At 40.6% G+C, this 24,756-nt stretch overlaps 1 protein-coding gene and 1 long non-coding RNA gene across 2 annotated transcripts in view; one reads left to right on the top strand and one right to left on the bottom strand.

Annotated features, from left to right (window-relative positions):
- SPTBN5 (spectrin beta, non-erythrocytic 5) overlaps positions 1-24,756 on the bottom strand; it is a 435,120-nt gene that overhangs the window by 347,138 nt on the left and 63,226 nt on the right. The window contains exons 9-16 of the mRNA XM_089686901.1: positions 20,808-20,961; positions 17,792-17,992; positions 13,949-14,155; positions 12,781-12,963; positions 9,302-9,454; positions 7,102-7,232; positions 2,707-2,949; positions 1,000-1,287 (exon numbers count right to left, since the gene is read on the bottom strand). Of these exons, the coding sequence (XP_089543027.1) occupies positions 1,000-1,287; positions 2,707-2,949; positions 7,102-7,232; positions 9,302-9,454; positions 12,781-12,963; positions 13,949-14,155; positions 17,792-17,992; positions 20,808-20,961 (1,560 nt within the window). The remainder of the gene's footprint in view (positions 1-999; positions 1,288-2,706; positions 2,950-7,101; positions 7,233-9,301; positions 9,455-12,780; positions 12,964-13,948; positions 14,156-17,791; positions 17,993-20,807; positions 20,962-24,756) is intronic.
- Positions 16,942-24,756, top strand: part of LOC149454958 (uncharacterized) — a 40,913-nt gene continuing 33,098 nt past the window's right edge. Inside the window, exon 1 of the long non-coding RNA XR_016314156.1 lies at positions 16,942-17,723. This is a non-coding gene — a long non-coding RNA (uncharacterized LOC149454958). The remainder of the gene's footprint in view (positions 17,724-24,756) is intronic.

Raw genomic sequence — 24,756 nt, 5'->3', positions numbered from 1 at the left:
GTTCACGCTGGTGATTAGTTGAATGGAAAGAAGATTTGTATATATTATTATCATCGCACTTAAGGAACGCAAGTTTTATTTTTACCAATCGTTTTGTGGAGATAGTATTCCCGTGGACTTTATATATTATATTGTCCTTTATATGGACTGTATGTGATATTGCTTTTTACACTGTTTTGTTTATGTACTACGTTTACAGTTGTTTTCACAATTTATATGTATATTTTTCACACATAGCGCAACATTTAATTGCTATTTATTATATTAAGAGAGGATGTCCTCTCAAAGTGTTTGCAGCTTTGTACATTGTGATAGTGGGGAATTTGCGTAGTTAAATTACTGGATATAATGATTGTACTTTTGCATATACAGTATGTTTGTCAGGTTTTTGTATAATTGGATTGATAGTGCTACACTGGTTAATGAGTTATGGTACCTTGTTATGATTTCTTGCTAGGTTGGGTGACATTACTAGTGTTGTTAGCAAGCTGTCACTGGCTGTAATGAGCCATATGTTTTTCATAGTACTTTCTTTGATGCATGGTTGCACAGGTTGATTTTTAGTTATTTTATCACCTACTCAAGGTATATCATTTGTTTTTTACATAGAAGTCTTAAGGCTCTTAGAATGATAATATTCTCTTATAGCACTGCTTTGAGAAGCAAAAACTTTCAAAACTGATGGGTTTTCAATATATACAGATTTATCCTGTGTCTATCAATCAGGGGCAGACTGACCATTTGGAAACTCGGGCACTGCCCGAGGGCCCGGGGTCAGTAGGGGGCCCCATGAGATGCCCCTGGTACCTTTTTCATAGGCTTTTTTGAGTTTGGGCAAGGACACAGGGGCCCCATGATCCCCTATTGCCCAGGGGCCCCATGAGTTGTCAGTCTGCCCCTGCTATCAGTGTGACATTTTGAAAACCATTTGTCCTACACTGCTGAAATACTGCATTATTTGTAAAAAAACAAAGCAATAATGAAATATAGATTCCCCACCTGTCCTTCTGGCCTTGGATTTCTTTGAGAAGGTATTGATGGTCACGGAGTAGCTGCTCTGCAGATGCTACATCAGTTCCCATCTCCTCGCTCATTAGCTTCTCTTTCATATCCTGCACCCACAGCATCTGTCTGTGACTGTCCTGTAGGAAGTTCTTCTTGTCTTTCACCTTCTGCACTTCATCTTTTTTTTCTTGAGCTTCACCTTTAAGCTTTTCAAGAAGCTTTTCCATTTGTTCAATTTGCTTTCTGATGGCTAAACTCTCCTGTGGGTTTGTATCTCTCATTCTGAAGGTAAAAAGGAAAGTAAAGTATTAATACTGAATTAAAACTTTAAAGTGGTAGATTGCATGATGACTGGGTAATTTCCTGGAAAAATAAACCAAAACTCTGCATTTTATGAAACATTACTGCAATCAGAATCTAAACAAACATTACAGTTTACATCATGTAGCTTTAAAGATGAATTCCAGGTATGTTTTTTTTTCATAAATACATTGGTCCAACTTTGACTAATGAAAGTATGCATATGCTATACCTGACTGATCCCTAAGGAAGTAGAAAATCACTGTAGTAGCCGCTACTACAGTTATCCTTGCTGCCTAGGTGGAGTTGCTGCCCTGCTACATAATAAACACAGAGGGTCACTCACTTGGTATGGGCACTGTTCAGAGATGCCTTGTCTTTTCCTCATTGAATGCAAACGATGGTTGAGAGGTTTTCGACTCCTAATTCAATCAGAGGACCCTTTGCATTCATTGAGAAAAATGGAAGACATCCTCTGAATGGCATCTGTGCCATGCAAACAACCCCTGTGTTCATTATGCAGCAGGGAAATGAGAAGAAAGTGAGAATCATTGTAGTAGGATTCTTCATTTTAACAAGTCATCCATGTGTGGCATAAACATACACAAGCTGAACCAACTTAACTATGCAAATATAAACATACCTAGAATCCAGCTTTAAAACAGTACAGTAATGCCAATATCACCATACTATAAAACTAAGTTTAGAAATTCAATTCTATAAAAAAAAAGTTACCCACCAGGGACCCATCTGCATAGTTATCTATAGCCATGGAACTGACCCTGACTGCTATCGGCACAGCTTCAGAAAAACAATGGGGATAGGGCAGATCTCACCATAATGTGCTAGGCTGAAACTGCCTCCCCTTTGTAATGTATACTGTATGAAACACAAACAAAAAGGAGGGTCTCAGTTAAGCTGAGTAAATCCTGTAGAAATCGTCATCTTCATCTTCAGTCATTGGATTTAAGAGGAGATCTATAAGTCTAGAAGCTATAAAATAGAAAACTTTTGAAGTTACCCTGAATATTACAATGAGCACAACAGGACAACACAAATAACCAAGGTGATGGCCAATACTTCTTTTAATCATGTGTAGGAATTTTGCACAGGGCCTGCACTCATAATGCTATGGAAAATTTTCCATATTGGGCCCATAAACAAAAACTATATTTGCTGAGTGTCTGTATTATTAATAAGAATGGTAGCCAACTATCAAAGAATTGTCTACGAAGAGCCAAATTTACCTAACAGAGTTTTGGCATGGAGACTTTCTAAGCTACAGCACAGCTCTTAGAGTATAGCACCTAGTTTTGACTACACTGCCCGCTAGAAGTGGTGATCCAAAATGCAATTTTTGGCCTTCTTTTTCATTTTTGCCCCACAGGGGCCATTACTTACGACTCTTCCATGCTCTTTAGATAGGCAATTTTTCTCTCTAATGCTTCTATATCTCTCTCATTTGCTTTTAGTTGACGTTCCTCTGAGTCTACATTCCCGAGCGGCTCTGAATTCTCCAATTCTTTCAGCTTGTCCTGTATTAGAGCTTCTATATTCTGACAGTTCTGCATAAAAGTCTTTACATCAGCCAGTCCTATCAGCTCAGCCCCTTTTTCTTCTTTCAGCACTTCAAGACGATTCCAGCTGAATGAGAGATAGAAGGTAACAAATGTAGGACTGATCCATTCTTTTTAGATATACATGCATACTTCTGAAAGTTTATTTAAACCAAAAAACTAAAAAATAATTAATTAAAGCTTACCAGTCTTTAAATTTGTTGGCTACATCTGTTTTCCTCTCCTAAAGTGGTAGTAAAGTTAAAAAAAAATAACACAAAAAGTTTTTACCCTGCAAGGTAAAGGCATAATGTGTTAGTATGCATCACACACTAGCACATTATGAAAAACTTACCTTGAAACAAAGCGCTCCAGTGTTGAACTGTCACAGCTACAGAGGCTTCCATCGTCATCCGGTCTTCCTTCTGGGTTCCCAGGCTGCGTCCGCTTAAATGGCCAAGCCGTGATGACTTCACTCCTGCACATGCGCATGGGAGTCATGGCCGTGGCACAGAGCTCTGAAGAAACTGCACGGGCATGGTACACTTTCAGGAGATATTATTTTTACCTACAGATAAGCTTTATTATAAGCTTACCTGTAGGTAATATGTAGGTAAAAATAAAAAAAATAGTTTACTATCCATTTAAGGCTTTTTTTCATTTAGTTTTACCTGGTAATCCTACAAATAGCACATTTCTTGTACTAGGGTGGCTATGCTCACTATACTATATCTGTGGAGGGAGCCATGGCTGCCATTTAGGCTGAACCTGACTTGTCCTGTGAGCTGAACTGAAAGCACAGACATTGTTATCTTCCAACTGTAAACTACAAATCCCCTCACCCAATGTAATGGAGATGAAGCAAAGACAACTATTAGTTGCTTTATCTGTATTACATAGTGGGGGTGGTAAGATTAGTAAAGTGCAGAAGGAGCATAACATTGTGCGTGCTTTCAGTTCAGCAAGGACGCTGCATTTCTTGCAAGGATATACAGTCATGGCCGAAATTGTTGGCACCCTTGATATTTCTCCAGGAAATCATGTATTTCTCACGAAACGTATTGCATTAACACATGTTTTGCTATACACATGTTTATTCCCTTTGTGTGTATTGGGACAAAACAAAAAAAGGGAGGAAAGAAAGCAAATTCGACATAATGTCACACAAACCTCCAAAAATGGGCTGGACAAAAGTATTGGCACCCTTTCACAACTGCGGATAAATAAGAATGTTACAAGCATGTGATGCTCCTGTAAACTCACCTGGGGCAAGTAACAGGTGTGGGCAATATAGAAATCACACCTGAAAGCAGATAAAAAGGAGAGACGTTCACTTAACCTTTGCATTGTGTGTCTGTCTGTGCCACACTAAGCATGGACAACAGAAAGAGGAGACGAGAACTGTCTGAGGACCTGAGAACCAAAATTGTGGCAAAATATCAACAATCTCAAGGTTACAAGTCCATCTCCAGAGAACTAGATTTGCCTTTGTCCACAGTGCGCAACATTATCAAGAAGTTTGCAACCCATGGCACTGTAGCTAATCTCCCTGGTCGTGGACGGATGAGGAAAATTGATGAAAGATTGCAACGCAGAATAGTCCGGATGGTGGATAAGCAGCCCCAAACATGTTCCAAAGACATTCAAGCTGTCCTGCAGGCTCAGGGAGCATCAGTGTCAGCGCGAACTATCCGTCGACATTTAAATGAAATGAAACGCTATGGCAGGAGACCCAGGAGGACCCCACTGCTGACACAGAGACATAAAAAAGCAAGACTACAGTTTGCCAAAATGTACTTGAGTAAGCCAAAAGCCTTCTGGGAAAACGTCTTGTGGACAGATGAGACCAAGATAGAGCTTTTCGGTAAAGCACATCATTCTACTGTTTACCGAAAACGGAATGAGGCCTACAAAGAACAAAACACAGTACCTACGGTAAAATATGGTGGAGGTTCAATGATGTTTTGGGGTTGTTTTGCTGCCTCTGGCACTGGGTGCCTTGACTGTGTGCAAGGCATCATGAAATCTGAGGATTACCAAAGGATTTTGGGTCGCACTGTAGGGCCCAGTGTCAGAAAGCTGGGTTTGCGTCCAAGATCCTGGGTCTTCCAGCAGGACAATGACCCCAAACATACGTCAAAAAGCACTCAGAAATGGATGGCAAAGAAGCGCTGGAGAGTTCTGAAGTGGCCAGCAATGAGCCCAGATCTAAATCCCATTGAACACCTGTGGAGAGATCTTAAAATTGCTGTTGGGAAAAGGTGTCCTTCCAATAAGAGAGACCTGGAGCTGTTTGCAAAGGAAGAGTGGTCCAAAATTCCGGGTGAGAGGTGTCAGAAGCTTATTGATGGTTATAGGAAGCGACTGATTTCAGTTATGTTTTCCAAAGGGTGTGCAACCAAATATTAAGTTAAGGGTGCCAATACTTTTGTCCAGCCCATTTTTGGGGTTTTGTGTGACATTATGTCATATTTGCTTTTCTGCCTCTGTTTTATATTTGTTCCAATACATACAAAGGGAATAAACATGTGTATAGCAAAACATGTGTTAATGCAATACCTTTTTTGTGTGAAATACTTGATTTTCAGGAAAAATATCAAGGGTGCCAACAATTTCGGCCATGACTGTAACAGGTATTTTCTGTACTTGTTGAAAATGCTCTTAGTCTGAAAGAATGAAAACAAATGCAGTGGCAAAATCTAATGACTGGTAAGATTAGTGCTTGCAGCAGAATATCAGAACCATCAACTGCTGGTTGCAAAGCATAACAGTGGACTGGAAGAATAAGGAAACAAATGGAAGCCTTATTAGCATAGCACACTTACCTTCTGTCACCTTAAAACCAAACCAGTTCTGAATCCTGTTTGTAAAATTATCATTCAAGTAGTTCAGAATAGAAAAATGTTTACAACAGACGTTTCCTAACAAAAACTTTGAGCACAGGTCCATTTTAATAACTAAAAAGATTTACATTTTAGTCAAATGGTAACCTAAAGTAATGTAAATCTTGCTGAAATTGATAAAGAGTTGAAGAGTTAAAGCAGCAGTTTTTGTTGCTTGCTGCTTTAACTTCTCTCCAGGTTAAGGGAGGACATCAGTCCTGCTCTGGTTGTCGAGGGCAAGTCATTTTTTGGTTTTCGGCATAATATTAGCCAATAGTAGAGGCAGTATAAACTGTGAAAGAAAAAGAAATGGGTGGGGTGGGGGTATTGTACATCTCAAAAAATGCTGTCCAAAGAAGAGAAAGAGGGGAGAGTAAACTAAAGGTGTAGTAAGATGGTGAAGAACAGTAGAAGACGTATGAGAGGGGAGAAGAAAGATTGAGGTTCATACTGCAATACATTTTCTATGGGTGTCCAGGAGAGTGCTAGAAAGATTTTTGTTGAAGAAGAATGGGTTTGTGTGTTGTTTTTTTAAGTCCATACTTCTCTCTTTAGCAATTAAGCCGGCAATAGATGATCAGTTTGGGAGTAAACAGTGTATGGTAGCAGATATGCTCAAAAGCAGATAGTGGGATGATGAGGTTCCTGTTAGCAAGCACTGGGGTAAGCCAATACTTGATTTGTTTATAGAAAAAATATTCCAAGGACAGGAAATTTAATTTTCCCTAAGTTACTTAGTGTTGTTCCAAAAAGTTAAGATGTACCGCAATGAAGGGCTTGTGGATAGGGGTCTTGACTGGGGAGGGAGCAAGGAATGTTACTGGGGAACATTGGGGAACAGCAAAAAGCTTCCAGCTCTATCTGCTTAGGGGTTTCTCCAGATGTCAATAAAGACACCAGTGGGGTAATTTGTGCAGCTGTCAAATTTTTGAAGAAGTTAGGGACAAAGCCCACTTTGACATTCCTAAGCCCACCTTGGCATTTATGCATTATGCATTTGGAGACACTTGGTTGAACTCTGACCTTTCATTTCAGAATTTAGATTTTAAGCCACATGACAGATACAGGATCATATCAGCACATTCTCTAGGAAATGTAAGTATTTTAATCCATGTATCCCTTGTTAGACATTCATCTTTCAAAAACTGTTTAAATAGCTTTAGATTAACATTTTGACATAGGAATGCTTTAAAAAGTAACAGATATAAAATATTTCTCTTGGTATGCAATTCTAGTCCTAATAGAATGAAAAAAGTCACTTGAATGTCCTTATGATGACATGATATTATATAGAACAGTATAAAAAAATCTGCTTTGTGGGTTCTTCTTTTGGCCTAGAAGAGACACAAATGATGTACCTATTGCTGATATCTTTTTGGTGTTCCTGGATTTCCTTTTTCTTGTCAGGAGCGCTCTTGACCAACTTGTCAGCCATGCTGTTAATCTCATCAAGGCGAGCTTTGCCTGCTGCAAGATCAGTTAGAAAGTTCTGCAATGGAAGAGCATCTTTTTCAACGTCTAAAGATAAACCCTGGTATGAAAATTGCAGCATCAAATTGGATCACATGTGTATACACAATTTTGGAAAATTACGGTTAGCACCAGCTTCTTTGGTTTTCAATACTTGAAACATGTTCAGCAAATAGATATGCTTTTTTTTTTAAACATTTTTTTTAAACAAAGAACATCATTAGTAAAGATCTTTCAGGTACATGAGCAAGGCATGGCAAAGACATTGTAGGCAGCATCCCACAATAGTCAGACATGAACACAACATGTACGAGGATAAGAAGGGACATAATGCACAGCTGCAAAATAGACGACCCAAGTGTAATCACCCAACCTCAAACGGGACTTATAGCATGACTCCTCAACACCACAAGAGGGTGGATAATAAGACAATGGAAGAAAGGAATAGTGGGTGTGGTGAAAGCTGGAAAGAGGAGGGGGGAAGAGAGGAGAGGGGGTGGAGGGGGAGAGAGGGGAAACAGGGCAAATTAGGAATTAAACAAACAAGGTAAGAGTCTGCATCATAAAAAGTATAAACCAGCAAGCAGGCCAGGCTGTGTCAAGGCTGCACAGGCAGATCAGAACCTGCACCCTATGAGTCTATCGATGCAGACCAAACTTTATCACATTTTTTGGGACAATTGCGGTTATGATAGATAACCTTATAGAGCGGTAAAACTGAATTGAGGATGGTATGCCATTATGTCACAGTCAGGGGCTGAGCAGACTTCCAACAAGTATCTCCCTACAAGCACAAAAGGAGGCGTAGTATACAAACAATTGGACATATCTGCCTATAGCAGGGTCCTCAAAATGTTCAAAAGCAAGGTCTTTGGGTCCAATCCAAGAGTTAACCCACTCACAGAATTGATATCCGCTACAACCTCCATCCAAAACAATTCAAGGGAGGGGCTTGAATAACTCATATGAAAAAAGGATGCCATGGGCACCTGGCAGCAGGGATGTCTGCATGCCTTTATTGATATACTCGGTCTACCATGGTTGTATGGGCCATAGAAAGATGAAGATAGAGGGAGGACAGGGGCTTGTTCAACACCCTGGGGGTAAGCAACTGCTCAATAGGGTCTGATTTCATCAGGAGCTGAGAGGGAAACTGTTTGCGGTAGGCATGTCTGAGCTGTAGATATGCAAAGAACATCCAAATGGGAAGGTTAAAGGAGGCTTTAAGGTCAGGGAATGTTCTCAAGCGGCCCTCAGCAACTATATATTTCAAACCCACCATGTCTCTAGTAGCCCACACACTAGGATCCGGAACACTATTCATATGAGGGAGGGTCGGGTTGCCCCACAAGGGAATATGAGGGGGAAAGGACACTGGTGACCAATATTTAACCCTGGCCCTATTCCAAATCAGGACAGTAGTTGTCACCAGAGTTGTAGAAGCAGGTTGAGCTCTATGGCCCCGAAAAGCAAGGTTGCTAAGTGCAGAATAGGAGCCCACTATAGCAGCCTCAATGGTCACAGCTGGATTATCCCAGGGTTGGGAAAAACCACCACCGGTCTGTAACAAACACAGCCGCCCAATACTAAAGTAAAATTTTTTTGGGGGGATCCACCTAGACTAAAGGGTAGCTGCAAAGTCAACAGTGCCTAGCGGGGAGTCCTTCCCACTGACACAAAGCGAATAACAATACTGTTCACCTTGCTGAAAAAGGATTTCATTAAAAAAAATAGCGCAGTTCTGGAAAAAAGTCACCATGGCGACCTGGAGCCCAGGATTTGTCGAGCCCTGTTTAAAGATAAGTCTGCCTTATGATACCCTTTATCAGAGTATAATGTTTTGCAATAAAGACCACTATAAATCAAGGGCAGCTTCATAATATACTTCACAAACGCAGAGGATCAAATGTTTTAATGCACCCATATTTAGATTTATATGTTTCATTTTAAATTACCTATTTTCTTTTTTTGTCACAGAACAATAAATCAGCAAAACAAATAGCAGGTAATAAGAATAGAGGAATAACAACAATTTGTTCATAATTAAAGGTCATTTAAAGCTCATGTGAGTTTGTAATTCATACATACCTCATATTTCTGCTGCATGACCTCTAAATTGTCAGGATTTGGCTGAAAAGTCTTAAAAATGTTCTCCTTGTCATTCATCCAAGACTGGAACTCCCCACAGGAGCTATAAAACTGATACAGCTGGATCATTTCTTCCAAAGCTTTCTTCCTTTTCTACAAAATAAAACGCCGGACTAGGTTTTTGACACTGAATGACTTTGAATACAGCCTTAAATATTATGATATAGCGGAGTTACTGCTGAATGTAAAATGGCAAGTTTGAAAAAAGAGAAACCAGAAAAAAATTTAGGCAGTCACTAGCCAGTATATGGTAACTGTGCTACTAACTCTTCTATTGTCAATTCATATATCTTTTGGTCAGGATATATAATTTAGTTGCTCAATGTGTTGATCTAGGAGTGCTGTATGATGTAGGAGTTGAGCATGAGGACTGAATATTTGGCCCATACGGAAATAGCCATGTGTTTGTCCAAATCTTTAAAAGACTGGCCAACCCAAATTTAAATAAGACACATCTTTAGAGATATCATATAATTAAAATGCAACTGTGCCCAGAATTCCGACATTACATTATTTACATATTCTTAACAAGCAGTAAAAGTAAAAAAAAAAACATCCCTGACCTCTCTAGCTGCTTGCATTGTGATAAACTCCATGAATTATTAACAGATTAGAAACACCTCCTATGTGTTTACATGAAAGAGCTGGCAAGCTGCTAAGATTCTGGTGAAAAAGAAAGTAATAGAGACAAAAAATGATTGCAGTGCCTCTGTTGGTGAATCTGAAGATACATTTCTCCACAATGTGTATAGCTAAAGAGGTGAGGGAGTACTTTTACTGCATGTTTAGAATATGTGAATACTTTAGTGTGTGTAGTCTGGGTAAAGGTTTACTTTAACTGCTTCTTGACCGCCCTATAGCAGAAATTATGTTGATTTCAAAGATCTTCGGAGAAGATGACTTGTTTGTTTAATAACAGTTGTCCTCCCTGTAAGCTTGGGCACAATGCTCTGGATGTCTGTGTATTAAATATTGAGTTATATATGGTGAAAATATCCTCTAAATTACAGTGAGTGGATGTGTGATCCATTAGTCTAATTTTAGAGATTAAAGCAAGAGTGTTATGATTGGAACAGTCCGAAAATTCTTGTGATCATTTGACTGAGTAGTTCCTTGATCATACATTTGTACTAATGGTTTTTAAAAGCCTGATCAATAGGCTGTGCTGGAACCACAGAGATCTTTATAGTTATGTTTGTTCTGTGTGTTTCTTAATGTTTGAGAATGGAAACAGAAAATGTGGCACAACACATAGAAGGTATATTTTTGTAGCAGTGTAATTTGTTATACTATGTTTTGAATGTTTTTAATGTAGGATTGCAGCAATAAATACATGAGGGACTTAACGTTTATTTCTACTTTGGCAGTCAAACTGGGATAACACCTACTTTATATTTTTTATTTATTGCCATTAACATAGCATAACCTTTTACGTGCTTTTTATTTGCTTAAAAATGAGAAGGGGTCTATGGAAGAATGTCTGTACTGCTTTCACAGTTGTTCATTATTAGCTGTACGCTATTAACTGTACAATACTGTCTGCCCTAACAAAGGACATTTAGGAACTCTACTGCATTGTATGTTAACAAGGTGTAGCTTAGTCTGTGTGGGGACAAAGATGTTAGGGTTGGTTTATTAAAACAGGAGAGTGTAAAATCTGGTACAACTCAGCATAGAAATCAATCATTTTCCCATTTATTTGTCAAAGCTGAAAGCCCCTTTCACATGAACATCCTAATCAGGTCTGCCTGTCAGAACTTACATTCTCCTATGAAGTGGCGGGTGTAAACATACATCTGTACATTTACACCTGCCTACATCCAATCCAAAGGATCGGATCAGATCAGATTGCAGACCACTCACAGAGGAGAGCAGGCTGTGTCTTATGCAGAGCGGACACGGAACTATTGTATCCCTGCTCAGCAAGAAATCAGCAGACAGGTTCTCCTGCTGAGCAAGCGGATCACAGGCGGAGTCTGCCCCATGTGAAAGGGACCTAATTGAACAAGCAGAAGTTAGAAGCTGATTGGCTACCATGAACATCTGCACCAGATTTTGCAATCTCCAGTTTTAGTAAATCAAACTCATAGCTAGACAACACAGAAATTCATAGACTCAGCCAAGACTAATTTTCCTTAAGCTGGGATGAAGGAAAAAAACTGACCCAAATAACCTATCCACACATTCAAGGTGGATGGGGGAATCCTCTCTGCTGTGATATTGTATTCTGACAGAATACACAGATCAGCACTGCAGCCTATTGCCTGCAGCACTGATCAAAAGGCTTTTGTCCAACAGGGCAGTTGAACAGAAATCGATCAGTAAATTGACTTCTCTTCAACCCCAGTGCCCACACGTGGATCAAACTTCGGCCAGCCCCTGCTGAACTGGCCAAATTGCGATCCATGTATGCAGTGTCATAAGATCATCTAGCACCCAGGATGAAGATGATAAATGGTGCCCTACCAATGTATGAGCATTGTGTGTCAGTAAAAAAAAAGAAACAAGCGCTGATCTTCACACTTACCCCCTAAGCAAAAATTCCCATCTAAAAGTCAAAATCCTCCCAAAACAAAACATTGGCCCTCTTTCAGTACCAATCCCCCCTCCCAGCTCAAATCCACTCCCTCCCCAAATCCCCCCTCCTAGCACAACTCCACTCCCTACCCAAGTCCCCCCTCCTAACACAAATTTGCTCCCTCCCCAAATCCCCCCTCCTAGCACATATCCTCTACCCCTCAAATTTCCCCTCTGAGCATAAATTCTCCTCCTCCTTCCAAATTTTCTTCTCCCAGGACAAATCCCCCTAAATCCCTTCTCCTAGCACTAATCCTCCCCCCAATTTCCCCTCTTAGCAAAAATCCCCCAGTCATCCCTACTAGCACAACCCCCCCAAATCCCTCTTCCTAAAATCCACCCTCCTAGTACAAATCCCCCTCCAAATCACCCCTTCTAGCACAACTCTTCAAATCCCCAACCGAGCCCAGGGCAGCCGCCCCTCCTGCGAACCCCATGTCCCGGCTCTGCATGTATGGCAAGCTTTAGAAACAACTGAAAGATTTTTTTTTTTTTTTAGGTATGCTATGTGGATGGGAAAAGAACAAAAATATAGTGGGGTTTCATAAAAATTGACTGCAAAATACCCTTTAAGTAGTGCTATGTAATAATATGAAATTGTTAATTAAGAACAGCAAAATGAAGGCTTTGTTAAAAGAAATTGCGAGAGTGTGGGGCTTGACTTAAGAAAGTGCAATGCCTTAGCTCAAAATGCTTCAGTGTTATATCCTGCTGACCTTTATATAATAAAGAAGAAAAGCATTTTGTGCAACTTCTTAAGTACAATGTTGCAATGAATAGGTATAGTTGTATCTAAAGGAAATTGAAAAAAGGAAAATGTAGTATATGACTATTTTTGGCACCTTGGCCAATTGGTGAATGTTGTCATAAGAAGATTCTATTTGCTTCTGTGTTGCCCGTATGTTCTCCTGAGTCATCTGGGGATCTTGTCTGGACTCTTCAGTTTCTGTATGTGTGTATGGCCTTTTCTGTGGCCGACTCCTTTCTTGGGTTACCATGGCGATCACAGGTTTCTTTTCTTGCTGCTGTAAAAATTACATAAAAATTATTCTATATCAAGTAAAAACATGGAACTTATCTGTAATGTCTAACACTCCAAGACTTTATGATAAAGCTTAGTTTATGGCTAAGCACATGCATTTTGGTATGCAGAAGCCCCTCGCTTTGAAGCAACATATATATTTTAAATTGGCTCTCAATGCACCTCATTGCACCAAAATAATTTTTGACAAAGCAGTGCACTACAAGACATGCGCATGTGTCTTGTGGTGTGCTATAGTGCAGGTGTGTTTAGAACTTCTTTAAATATATATTTATTCATAGTTACCCCAAATCAGAGGTGTAAATAGACCTTATTATGCCATAAAATGCCTAAATATATCCATATCCAAAATGACAATAACTATAGAATATTGTATTTAAATATCATCCCATATTTACCCTATGCCCATCATCACAATTTTTTATTCTGCTTCTGATACAAAAATGCATTTGTTTTTACCAAACCTAAAGCTAGCTATACACTAGTAGAATTTTGAACAAAAATTTGCGCAAAAAGTCTTAGGAAAATTTGTAGGAAATTCTCAGTATATATGAATGTCATTGGAAAATAGTTCAATATTTTGTCTGCTTTTAACAAATTATTTTGCAATGAGTGAACTTTACCAAAAAACACCATTAGCAATTCATACATTTAAAAAATTTCCATTCTACTCATTTACATTTTATCATCACTGTGGCTGAAGACTAACATAAAGTTGATCCCTCGTAATGATTCAAACAATGAATGCACGTTCTTACAACATTCTTATAACAAAAAATGTCAAACAAAATTCTACTATTGTATACCCAGCTTTAGCTATACCCATACATGCCCACACATTTACAGGCAAAATATAGGAACCTTTATGAATGAGCATGGTAGCATATGGTGCACTTTACTGGTGCCACTAACTTTTAAACATACAGCATCTAGAAAACGGTATATTTCTTCTCATACAACACACATACAATCAAGGGTGCCTTGCTTGCTACTGTCTCAGCCTGATCTCCAAGCCGTCGCACTTCCAATCCATAGGCTGCAATTTCCTTCTCAAGACGTAGGTGTCTTTGTAGTATTGCCTCAGCACTGGACTCATCTTTGCCATAGTCCTCATTGCTCAGGAGAGGCAAATGTTCTCTTAGCCAGGAATCTGCTTCGTTAGCATCAGCAAAATACTGGATGATAGCAGAGAGTTATATACAAATTAGTACATGTGTTGTGTTACATAGTCAATCACTGTGCTTGTATTAAAATGAAACCTCACTTCTAAAAAGACCAGTTCTGCTTTTCCTCCGCCTCTCCTCCTTCCTTCTTCACTACTTTTTGATTTGGATAGGGTACCTACTGTAGTTCTGACAAGTACCAACTCCACTTCCGCCCAGATCACCTAGACGATCCAAACAGAAGTTCACTCCCTCCCCAACCTTCTGGCACATGTGACACGTCCCAAGAGGCTTCAAAGCCATTGAGAAAGTGTGGCACTATTTGTGCATGTGCAGTGGGAAGTCAGTTGTGAAGCACCAAGACGTCACGGCCGCCTTCCCACATCCAAGATGACAGTGCCGGGGACCTGAAGACCGCCAAAGAACCAGCCCAGGTAAGGACAGCACAGGATGTCTGGACTGGTAAATGCATGTTTATTAAATGTCAGCAACTACAGTATTTGTAGCTGCTGACTTTTATTTTTTTTCAGGGTGAAGTCTTCTTTAAATCTTATTTTCAGTTTTATTTTAAATGTTGATCTTATTTTAACTGAATCTGGTGAAGGAGAGTTACAGTATGTGCACATCTACATACAAAGTAAATGATAGCATATGTCATGCACAATTAGAAAAAAACATGCAGTAGATTTCCACAATACATGCACATTTTCCTGTATTTTATCCCTATAAAGACCCTCAAGTACAGGAAAATACCTGCTGATCTGCCAGAAATGCATCCAGCTCCTATTGTGGTCTGATAACATACAGTCAGGTCCATAAATATTGGGACATCAACACAATTCTAACATTTTTGGCTCTACACACCACCACAATTGATTTGAAATGAAACGGACAAGATGTGCTTTAACTGAAGACTGTCAGCTTTAATTTGAGGGTATTTACATCCAAATCAGGTGAACAGTGTAGGAATTACAACAGTTTGCATATGTGCCTCCCACTTGTTAAGGGACCAAAAGTAATGGGATAGAATAATAATCATAAATCAAACTTTCACTTTTTAATACTTGGTTGCAAATCCTTTGCAGTCAATTACAGCCTGAAGTCTGGAACGCATAGAGATCACCAGACGCTGGGTTTCATCCCTGGTGATGCTCTGCCAGGCCTCTACTGCAACTGTCTTCAGTTCCTGCTTGTTCTTGGGGCATTTTCCCTTCAGTTTTATCTTCAGCAAGTGAAATGCATGCTCAATCGGATTCAGGTCAGGTGATTGACTTGGCCATTGCATAACATTCCACTTCTTTCCCTTAAAAAACTCTTTGGTTGCTTTTGCAGTATGCTTTGGGTCATTGTCCATCTGCACTGTGAAGCGACGTCCAATGAGTTCTGAAGCATTTGGCTGAATATGAGCAGATAATATTGCCCGAAACACTTCAGAATTTATCCTGCTGCTTTTGTCAGCAGTCACATCATCAATAAATGCAAGAGAAACAGTTCCATTGGCAGCCATACATGCCCACGCCATGACACTACTACCACCATGCTTCACTGATGAGGTGGTATGCTTAGGATCATGAGCAGTTCCTTCTCTTCCCATCACTCTGGTACAAGTTGATCTTGGTCTCATCTGTCCATAGGATGTTGTTCCAGAACTGTGAAGGCTTTTTTAGATGTCGTTTGGCAAACTCTAATCTGGCCTTCCTGTTTTTGAGGCTCATCAATGGTTTACATCTTGTGGTGAACCCTCTGTATTCACTCTGGTGAAGACTTCTCTTGATTGTTGACTTTGACACACATACACCTACCTCCTGGAGAGTGTTCTTGATCTGGCCAACTGTTGTGAAGGGTGTTTTCTTCACCAGGGAAAGAATTCTTCGGTCATCCACCACGGTTGTTTTCTGTGGTCTTCCGGGTCTTTTGGTGTTGCTGAGCTCACCGGTGCGTTCCTTCTTTTTAAGAATGTTCCAAACAGTTGTTTTGGCCACACCTAATGTATTTGCTATCTCCCTGATGGGTTTGTTTTGTTTTTTCAGCCTAATGATGGCTTGCTTCACTGATAGTGACAGCTCTTTGGATCTCATCTTGAGAGTTGACAGCAACAGATTCCAAATGCAAATAGCACACTTGAAATTAACTCTGGACCTTTTATCTGCTCATTGTAATTGCGATAATGAGGGAATAACACACACCTGGCCATGGAATAGCTGAGAAGCCAATTGTCCCATTACTTTTGGCCCCTTAACAAGTGTGAGGCACATATGCAAACTGTTGTAATTCCTACACCGTTCACCTGATTTGGATGTAAATACCCTCAAATTAAAGCTGACAGTCTGTAGTTAAAGCACATCTTGTTCGTTTCATTTCAAATCCATTGTGGTGGCGTATAGAGCCAAAAATGTTAGAATTGTGTTGATGTCCCAATATTTATGGACCTGACTGTATAGTATTTTATGGACTTAGCGGTGTTGGGCATGCCCACTGTCTTCTAATCCAGGTCATCAGCACTAACTGACTTCTAGTCAAATATAAGAACGGGGAAGGCTAAACAGTATATTTGAGATAAAACATCCAAAGAGCACAAGATACAGTACAACTCTCCATTTTTTACAGATTCAACAGGTATTTTTTTAAACAGATATTACTAGACATTTTCAATGGTATATTTAACAGACCAATTATGAGCATATAAGAGAAGTTCATTTTTAGTTTTTAAATACACATGTAGACATGTCACATCAGTTGTTCAAGTTTTTCATACATATAGCATTAATAAAATAGTGCTTTGGCAATGGTCACATTGTCAACACAGCTGAGGTTGATAATGATGCATGCTTATTGTATTAGATTCTGAACATATCATAAAAGATGTATCTCAATCAAACTTAAAGTGGTTGTAAAGGCTGAAGGTTTTTTACCTTCATGCACTTACCTGAGTCGACCTCAATCCAGTGATGTGCACAAAAGCAGAGGCTGAAATTGCAGCGGAAGCCATTTGCTCCTGCTGCTGTCAATCACAGCCAGTGAGGAGGGAGCGGGGGGAAGAGCCAAGTTGCACTCTGTGTGTCTTGTAGACACATAGAGGCGGATTGGGAGTGATCACGACCCAAAAAGAGGCAGATCAGAGCTACTCTGTGCAAAACCACTGCAAAGAGCAGGTAAGAATAACATGTTTGTTATTAAAAAAAAACATGAGCCTTTGCTATCACTTTAACATTGTAAGTGCCTTGAAAATTACATTATAAAGTATTATGTATACCATGCCTGATGGTTCTTGTGGTTATTGAATGATACAAAAGATACAATTTGACCTCCGTCTAAGCAGCAAACCACTGAAAAAGTCATAGAGTAAGGTGTAATATTCAGTGCATGTGATAGAGGTACAGGTGTCTGTAGAAAAGACTGTATTTTCTCTTTTGCAGGCTCCCTGGAGACCTCTTCTGCTCCCTACAAGAGGCTTGCCCTAAGGTGCTGACATTCCTGTGGCTCAGCAATCCCATTTCTGGATGGATATTATTTTATACATCTTCTTATTTAGTACTTAGACTGTGGACTTCTACATATGGATAGCCGTACAATACTTAAGGTCATTACATTGCACCATATCCCATTTTTATATAAGTGTCTGTAGGTAGGACATCCGCCTCAACTTACCTGTTTGATCAGAGCTGCCACCTCCAAGCGGACCTTAATTCTTTTTACTTCATCCTGCAACTCCAGCCACCGCTTCTGGAGATTGTCCATCATTTGCTGAATGGTTTTATGGTCTGTGTGGCTCAGCTGGCAAAGTTCCTTCCCATTCCTTATCACTTTAGCCAGAATAGGTTGATGAGAATATATCTCTGCTTCTAAGGCCTAAAACAAAAAATCACAAGTAAACATTCTACCATTAAATCGGCTGCCAAGGTGCAAGGCTCCTTGTACAAATAGGTTTTAAAACAAACAGTAAGCTACAGTGGCTTACTATTTTTGGTACTCTTCAACCCTAAAAGTACTTTAAAGTTCTTAAAGCAGCTGTAAATCAGTGAAAATCCATTAAATATACGTTGTATATTAGTGAGTGGCAATACAGCATTCACATCTGAATCTGAAACAATGTGAAAAAGTGAAAAAAACATAGTGAATACAAAAATGTTATACAAAATAATCAAGTCTATAAGTCCACACAATGAAATACATTTCAGATGAAAATTTGAAATTCGAAAACATGATGGCAATGTCCATAATCCATACAACATGATAGATGAGTGATGATCTCTTAAGCACCAAAATATTGTGCCTACTACCACCAAGTGACACCCAAACTCACTAGACACAAGAGAACTCTATCACTAAAAGGTCTACCTGCACTTAAATGGCTCCTTTTCCAATGGTAATAGACCAGCCCAACAACTTTTGAATCTAGTTATCCCCGATAAGGCTTTTTCCATGAAAACAGTATGTCTGCAGCAACTGGATCATTTCTAAAATGACCATACACATCTGGTCCGAGCAGCAGCAGTTATCATTTGCAGAATAGGAAACAAAAAAATAGGCACCCAGGGTAATATCTCATTACAGCAATGACCCTCACAAAACAATAGCCAGGCAAACAAAATGTCCAAATAATAAAAAAAACACATATTTGTCTAAAAGTACTTCACAGATATGTGAGTTTAAATATGTGAGTTAACCTTTTGACCAAAAATAATACATGCACATTTTTTTGCAGGTAAAAAAATGTGCATTAATGATTTTTGGTTGCAGGAGCCTGTAAACCATTGCACCAGCAATCAGCTGATCGTTGGTGCCATGCAGGTCTCCTGCAGACCTGTCAGTATTTCTGCTTGCCTGTATGGGATGTATGGGAAAGCAGATCCACTAACAGAAAAAATCAATGAACTAACACGGCACTCCACAACGCTGTGGTAGTTCATTGAGAACTACAAGCCGACAGCTGCTAAGGCTGTAAGGACTTGTAGTTCATTCGTTCACAGAACTATGTGAATGAATAACGTGGCCATGTGGGCGGAGCCCTACATGGCCGTGCTCTATTTAAAAAGTGACAGTTCATACAGGGAACGTTTCCCTGTACTGCTATCACAGGGAGGGGGGAATCGGGCAGTGACTGCAGCATTGGGAACATGTTACATGTTCTACCCTAAAAATGGGTGGAGCATGTCACATGTTCTCAAAGGTGAACGTATCCTTTAAAGATAAATCAGGGATTAAAATGTATGCAAAGACAATCCTTTCTTTTTCAAGTTTTGAATAGTGTGGTGAAGGTTTGTACTCTGTACTGGCAAACATTGTCAATGGGACAGAAAGTGAGGGGAAGTCCAAATTTTAGAGCTGTCACAAAAACAATAGGATGGGTATATCTCTTCCAGTAACAATTGTCTAAAAGAAGTACTCTCACATTGTCAGATTTCCTCTAACTTATTGCTACCAGGACAGGATGTAACAGAAATCTCCCGAAAGGGACTCAGACAGCAAAAAATACAATTACAGGAGTTTTAAATCTTCTGTACTTTATCCAAAACTAAGAAAACAAGGTTTTAGCTTCAGATACACTCTAAAAATTTCTAAAAAAAAAATGTAAAAACAAGGTAACCTAAACACCTTCAAATCTGAAGCTGCACAAATCAGCCAAAACACTGGCTAGCAAAGATCCATTTTGGAAAAGGAAAAACTCACATGTACAGTCAGCTGCTGAATTATATCAATCATTCTGTGTGACTTATCTGCATTAGTCAAACATCTGATCAGTAGTATTTCTGTTCATTGTTAATTTTACAGTGTGCTATCAATTAGTTTTTTAGATTAAATTGCGATTCTGTCAGCATTGTGTGCACATACACTGGATTTCTTATACAGGTACACTGACCCTTGGACACTATAACAAACATATGACACAGCACTTAATCAGCCTTATCAATGGTTGTCACTTAGTTCTTTTATTTTGTTCATTATACAAAAATCAACAGTGGGAGATGGGGAGCAAATGCTGATTGTTGATACTGAGTGGTGCTTCTCTATGATGCATTGCAGGCAGTGAAAGTACCATCAGATCCAAAACTTGTAGATGACCAACTCCCAGCTCACTGTCATGCTAAATGAAGATATGGACATTTAACTGTGAAATATTTGGTGTATGTCCAGTTTGCTTTCAACATAGATGGATCTAAATGCATGCTTGTATTATGACACGTTGCAACTGATTAGATCCTTATTATTGAAGGCTGGCGGATCATATTGAGATCTAAATGTAGACTTTCTATTACTGGACCTGCCACCACTTTCTCTGCTATTAGTAGTTGCAGTAATAAACAATCCTCTTTCCTATCCCACCCTCACCATAGACTAAAGACAGTGTCCCCCACTGACTTATCCCTCTTCCCCCATGTTTCATGCAGCCAGAGCTAATGTAGGTTACTATCGAAATGCTGACTGTTCCACATGCACTTCTAGCACTCTTGATTGAGAAATGTTTACAAGGAGGTGGCCATCAATTTCTATTATGGCAGAATGACTTCAATGAGTTTTTTGATTCCTGAGGTCACCTGCTGCAATTTCGTATACCACATACTTTGAGTTTATTATTAAATGATCATGCCATAATTGCTGATAGGAGACAAAAACTATTTTAAGAAATTTTCCTTATCTTTCTCACCGAAACAGAACTATGTACCTTTTGTTTAGTTATAGAGGAGGTCATATGACTCAGATCTGTCCCCGGGTCAGCCAGTCTCATTACTTGCCACTTCTCATTAATCCAGGAATCTTCCTCTCCAGAGTCTCTGAAGAACTGGTACAGCTTTAATGTCTCCTCCAGCCGTGTTCGCCTAGAATAAACAACAGATTTTGTATACCATTTCCTGTGCATTAGTGAAATGATAGAAAACTCTACCATAATATTAATGCCTTTAACCTCCCTAGTGGTCTGATTATGTCCATATTTCTGTGCTCAAAGCGGTACATTTTTTTGCATGGAAATATGTATTTTTTTTATTGTAGGCCTGTAATTTTTAGGAATAATTTACTGAAATCTGTCCGAACAAGAGTCTAGTAAACATCCCGGGTATCATAAAATTTGAAACACGAAATCATAAATTATAATTTAATAAATAATCATAAAAAATAATAATATCATAATAATACATTTAATTCAATAATATAATCAAAAAAAAAACACTGAAATTTGAAATATAGTGCCAAGTTCGCACATCACTGAGCAAAGTCGCAAAATCGTTTTCAGTGTCTGATGACGAATTTCCCCACGAATCATTATCACTCAATTCTGCAAGTGGTTCTAATTTAATATCGCTGTTCTCTAGCTGGTTTAAAGCCGCTTTTGACATAAAGGGACGCTTTTTGGACGCCATGGACGTTTCTCAGTTTCCAGGTAGAAAGAACAGTAAAAATGTAGGCAGGGCACAGGACAAAGCACTCGGGACAAAATTTATGTGAAATGGTTTGATACAGGAATGTTTTACTATGTGATTTTAGTGAATGTCACTTTTTGTCATTTTCAAATTTCCTGCCGTTCCGTCCCCCGTACGTCCCGACGCTCACAGGGGACGGAACCCAGATGACAGATGCTGACATCAGCCGGATTACATTGTCGGGGACACTGCAGGAGGGACATCGCGGGAGCGCAGGACAAGGTAAGTGAAGAACAGATCCCGGAGCAGCGCTACATGGTAAGCCCGAGTGTAGCTCGGGGTTACCGCTTGTGGTGCTGAAACTTTACTCCGAGCTACACTCGGGAATACTGCCAGGGAGGTTAAAGTCCAACTGAAATTTCAGCAGAAATCAGCAAAATGCATTCCAAGGGCACAAAAATAAAAGGTGGTCAGAAAGCAGCCACAGCCTAAAGCCTGGTACACATGGTAAGTGTTTTTTTCATTCAGCCCCCCACCAGTACACACCAATCAGCTCTTGCAGCCATTGGCTGAGAGCACTGATTGGATGCCAATCGGCTGCTGGCTTTCCAGCAAGCTCGTTCAAGAAAAGTCAGCCAAGAGTTTGGCTTCTGTCAAACAAGGATCCATACACACGGCTGAATGTCGGCCAATATATACTGCACCAGCTGATTTCAGCCAATATTGGGCCCGTGTGTACGGGGCTTAAAGAAGAGCTCTGCCCAAAAAGGAAAGTTGTGCTTTAAAGACTGGTCCCCTGCTCCCCATTAAGGATTGGCCCCTTTGGGGAGTGGGGGGGAGCGGGTACCTGAAATTGACAGGTACCCGCTCCTACTTATTATTATTATTATTATTACTACGAGTTTATATAGCGCCAAAGGGTTTGCTCAGCGCTGTACAATAGGGGGGACAAAACATGGCACAGTACAACAACAACAAACAATGTACGAGGGGTAAGAGGGCCCTACTCTTACGAGCTTACAATCTAGGAGGGAGGGGGTAAAAGGTACAGTAGGAAGTGGCTGAGGGGGATGAAGTGGTGGGAGGAATGAGGGAGGATGGCCGTTAGGTGAGGGTGGGGTAGGCTTCCCTGAAGAGATGGGTTTTGAGGGAGCGCCTGAATGTGAATAGGGAAGGCGACAGTCTGATGGATTGGGGCAGTGAGTTCCAGAGGATGGGGGAGGACCTGGAGAAGTCCTGCAGTCGTGCATGGGAGGAGGAGACCAGGGAGCAGGATAGAAGGAGGTCCTGTGAGGAGCGAAGGGTACGGGTAGGGTGGTACTTGGTGATAAGGTTGGTGAGGTAGTCAGGGGCAGTGTTGTGAACGGCTTTGTAGGTCAGGGTTAGGAGTTTAAATTTGATGCGTTGGGCAATCGGGAGCCAGTGGAGGGAGAGGCAGAGGGGGGTGGCAGAGCTGGAGCAGGTGGTGAGGTGGATGAGTCTGGCAGCTGAGTTCAGGATGGTCTGGAGCGGGGAGAGCCTGCACTTGGGTAGGCCAGTGAGGAGGGAGTTGCAGTAGTCAAGGCGTGAGATGATGAGGGAGTGTACAAGAAGTTTGGTGGTGTCTGGGGTGAGGAAGGAGCGTATCTTGGCAATGTTGCGAAGATGGAGCCTGCATGTGTTTGTGAGTGATTTGACATGCGGTTGGAGGGAGAGGTTCGCGTCAAGAATGACGCCAAGGACTTTGGCTTGCGGGGCGGAAGTGATAGTGGAGTTGTTGGTGATGATGGATAGGATGGGGGGGGGGGGTGTTGGCAGGGGGAAAGACGAGAAGCTCGGTTTTGGAGAGGTTGAGCTTGAGGAAGTGTAGCGACATCCAGTCTGAGATGTCATTTAGGAGGTGAGTGATGCGGGCGGAGATAGTGGGGGTGAGGTGAGGGGTGGAGAGGTAGATTTGGGTGTCGTCAGCATAGAGGTGATAGTTGAAGCCGTGAGATTGTATGAGTTTGCCCAGGGAGGAGGTGATCGCTTAGGTGATCGCTTAGGTGATCCACTGTGATCGCTTAGGTGATCGGAAGCGGAAGTTGTCCTCCCTCCCTGTAGTCTTCTTGGACACGTGACAGGTCCCAGAAGACTATAGGACTATTCACAAAGTGCAGCGCTACTTGTACATATGCAGTGGGCACCCAGCTGTGAAGCCACAAGCTGTCACATCCAGGTGCCCACACTGAAGATGTCGGCGCTGGGAACACAGGGCGGCTGGTGAAAGGGGCTGCAGGGAGGACATCATGGGATTGAGGGACAGGTAGGTGTCTGTTTTTTTAAAAGTCAGCAGCTACAGTATTTGTAGCTGCTAACTAATTTTTTTTTCATTTTCACTGGAACTCCACTTTAAGTAGAAAGGTCTGTCCAATGCAGGCAATAAACCTTCTCTGTCTTCTCTGTGAAAGCAAACAGTGGTTTGTCTGCAGAAGCTTTACTTATAGGCCTGCTTCAGAAGAGGGGGTGTTGCCGGTCCTCTTCAGAGAGAACACTGCTTCCACAAAGAGAGCAAAAGTCTCACAATGCAGCTGCTGGCAAGGAACCAGCTTTTCTTCTAAGCTTGTGACTTGTAAGTCTTTGGATACTTTTTGTTTTGCCACTGTAATGTATTTAGCTCATTTATACAGAAGGTTCAGTCGGGTTTTTGTGTCTCTGCTTCCTTCAGATACTTCCTGCCTTTTTCAGTAATAGTATGCAAAAATTACTTTTATATGCAGCATATTAAAACTGTTTCTTTTCTCTAAATCTTATCCCGTAAACGTCTCCCAGTAATAGTTTCTAGCAGCATTGTTTCCTTTTCTCCTGCAATAAAATGCCTGCATTTTCCCTTCCTTGATTAAAATTGTAACTTACTGCCTATGCTACATAATACTTATAACTTTACTGTCCAGAACTGCCTATAAGTAGCTGTAAAGGCTGAAGGTTTTTTACCTTCATGCATTCTATGCATGAAGATAAAAAACTTTCTGTGTGCTGCTCCACCCACAGCCCAATACTTACCTGAGCCCCCTCTTGATCCAGTGATGTGCACAGGAGCCTTGGCTGTCCTGGATCTCTGCCTCCTCATTGGCTGAGACACAGCAGCAAGAGCCATTGGCTCCCATTGCTGTCAATCATAGCCAGTGACCTAATGAGGAGAGCACGGGGGAAGGGGTTGAGCCACGGCTATACATGTCTTATGAATGCCTAGAGTGGGGCTCAGGAGTGAGCATTCACCAGTGCCCCCATAGCAAA

This window comes from Staurois parvus, unplaced genomic scaffold (assembly GCF_062004578.1).
Source record: "Staurois parvus isolate SC_StPar_1 unplaced genomic scaffold, SC_StPar_1.0 ptg000414l, whole genome shotgun sequence".
NCBI classification, from domain to species: domain Eukaryota; kingdom Metazoa; phylum Chordata; class Amphibia; order Anura; family Ranidae; genus Staurois; species Staurois parvus.
This window is presented reverse-complemented; position numbering and strand designations above follow the sequence as displayed.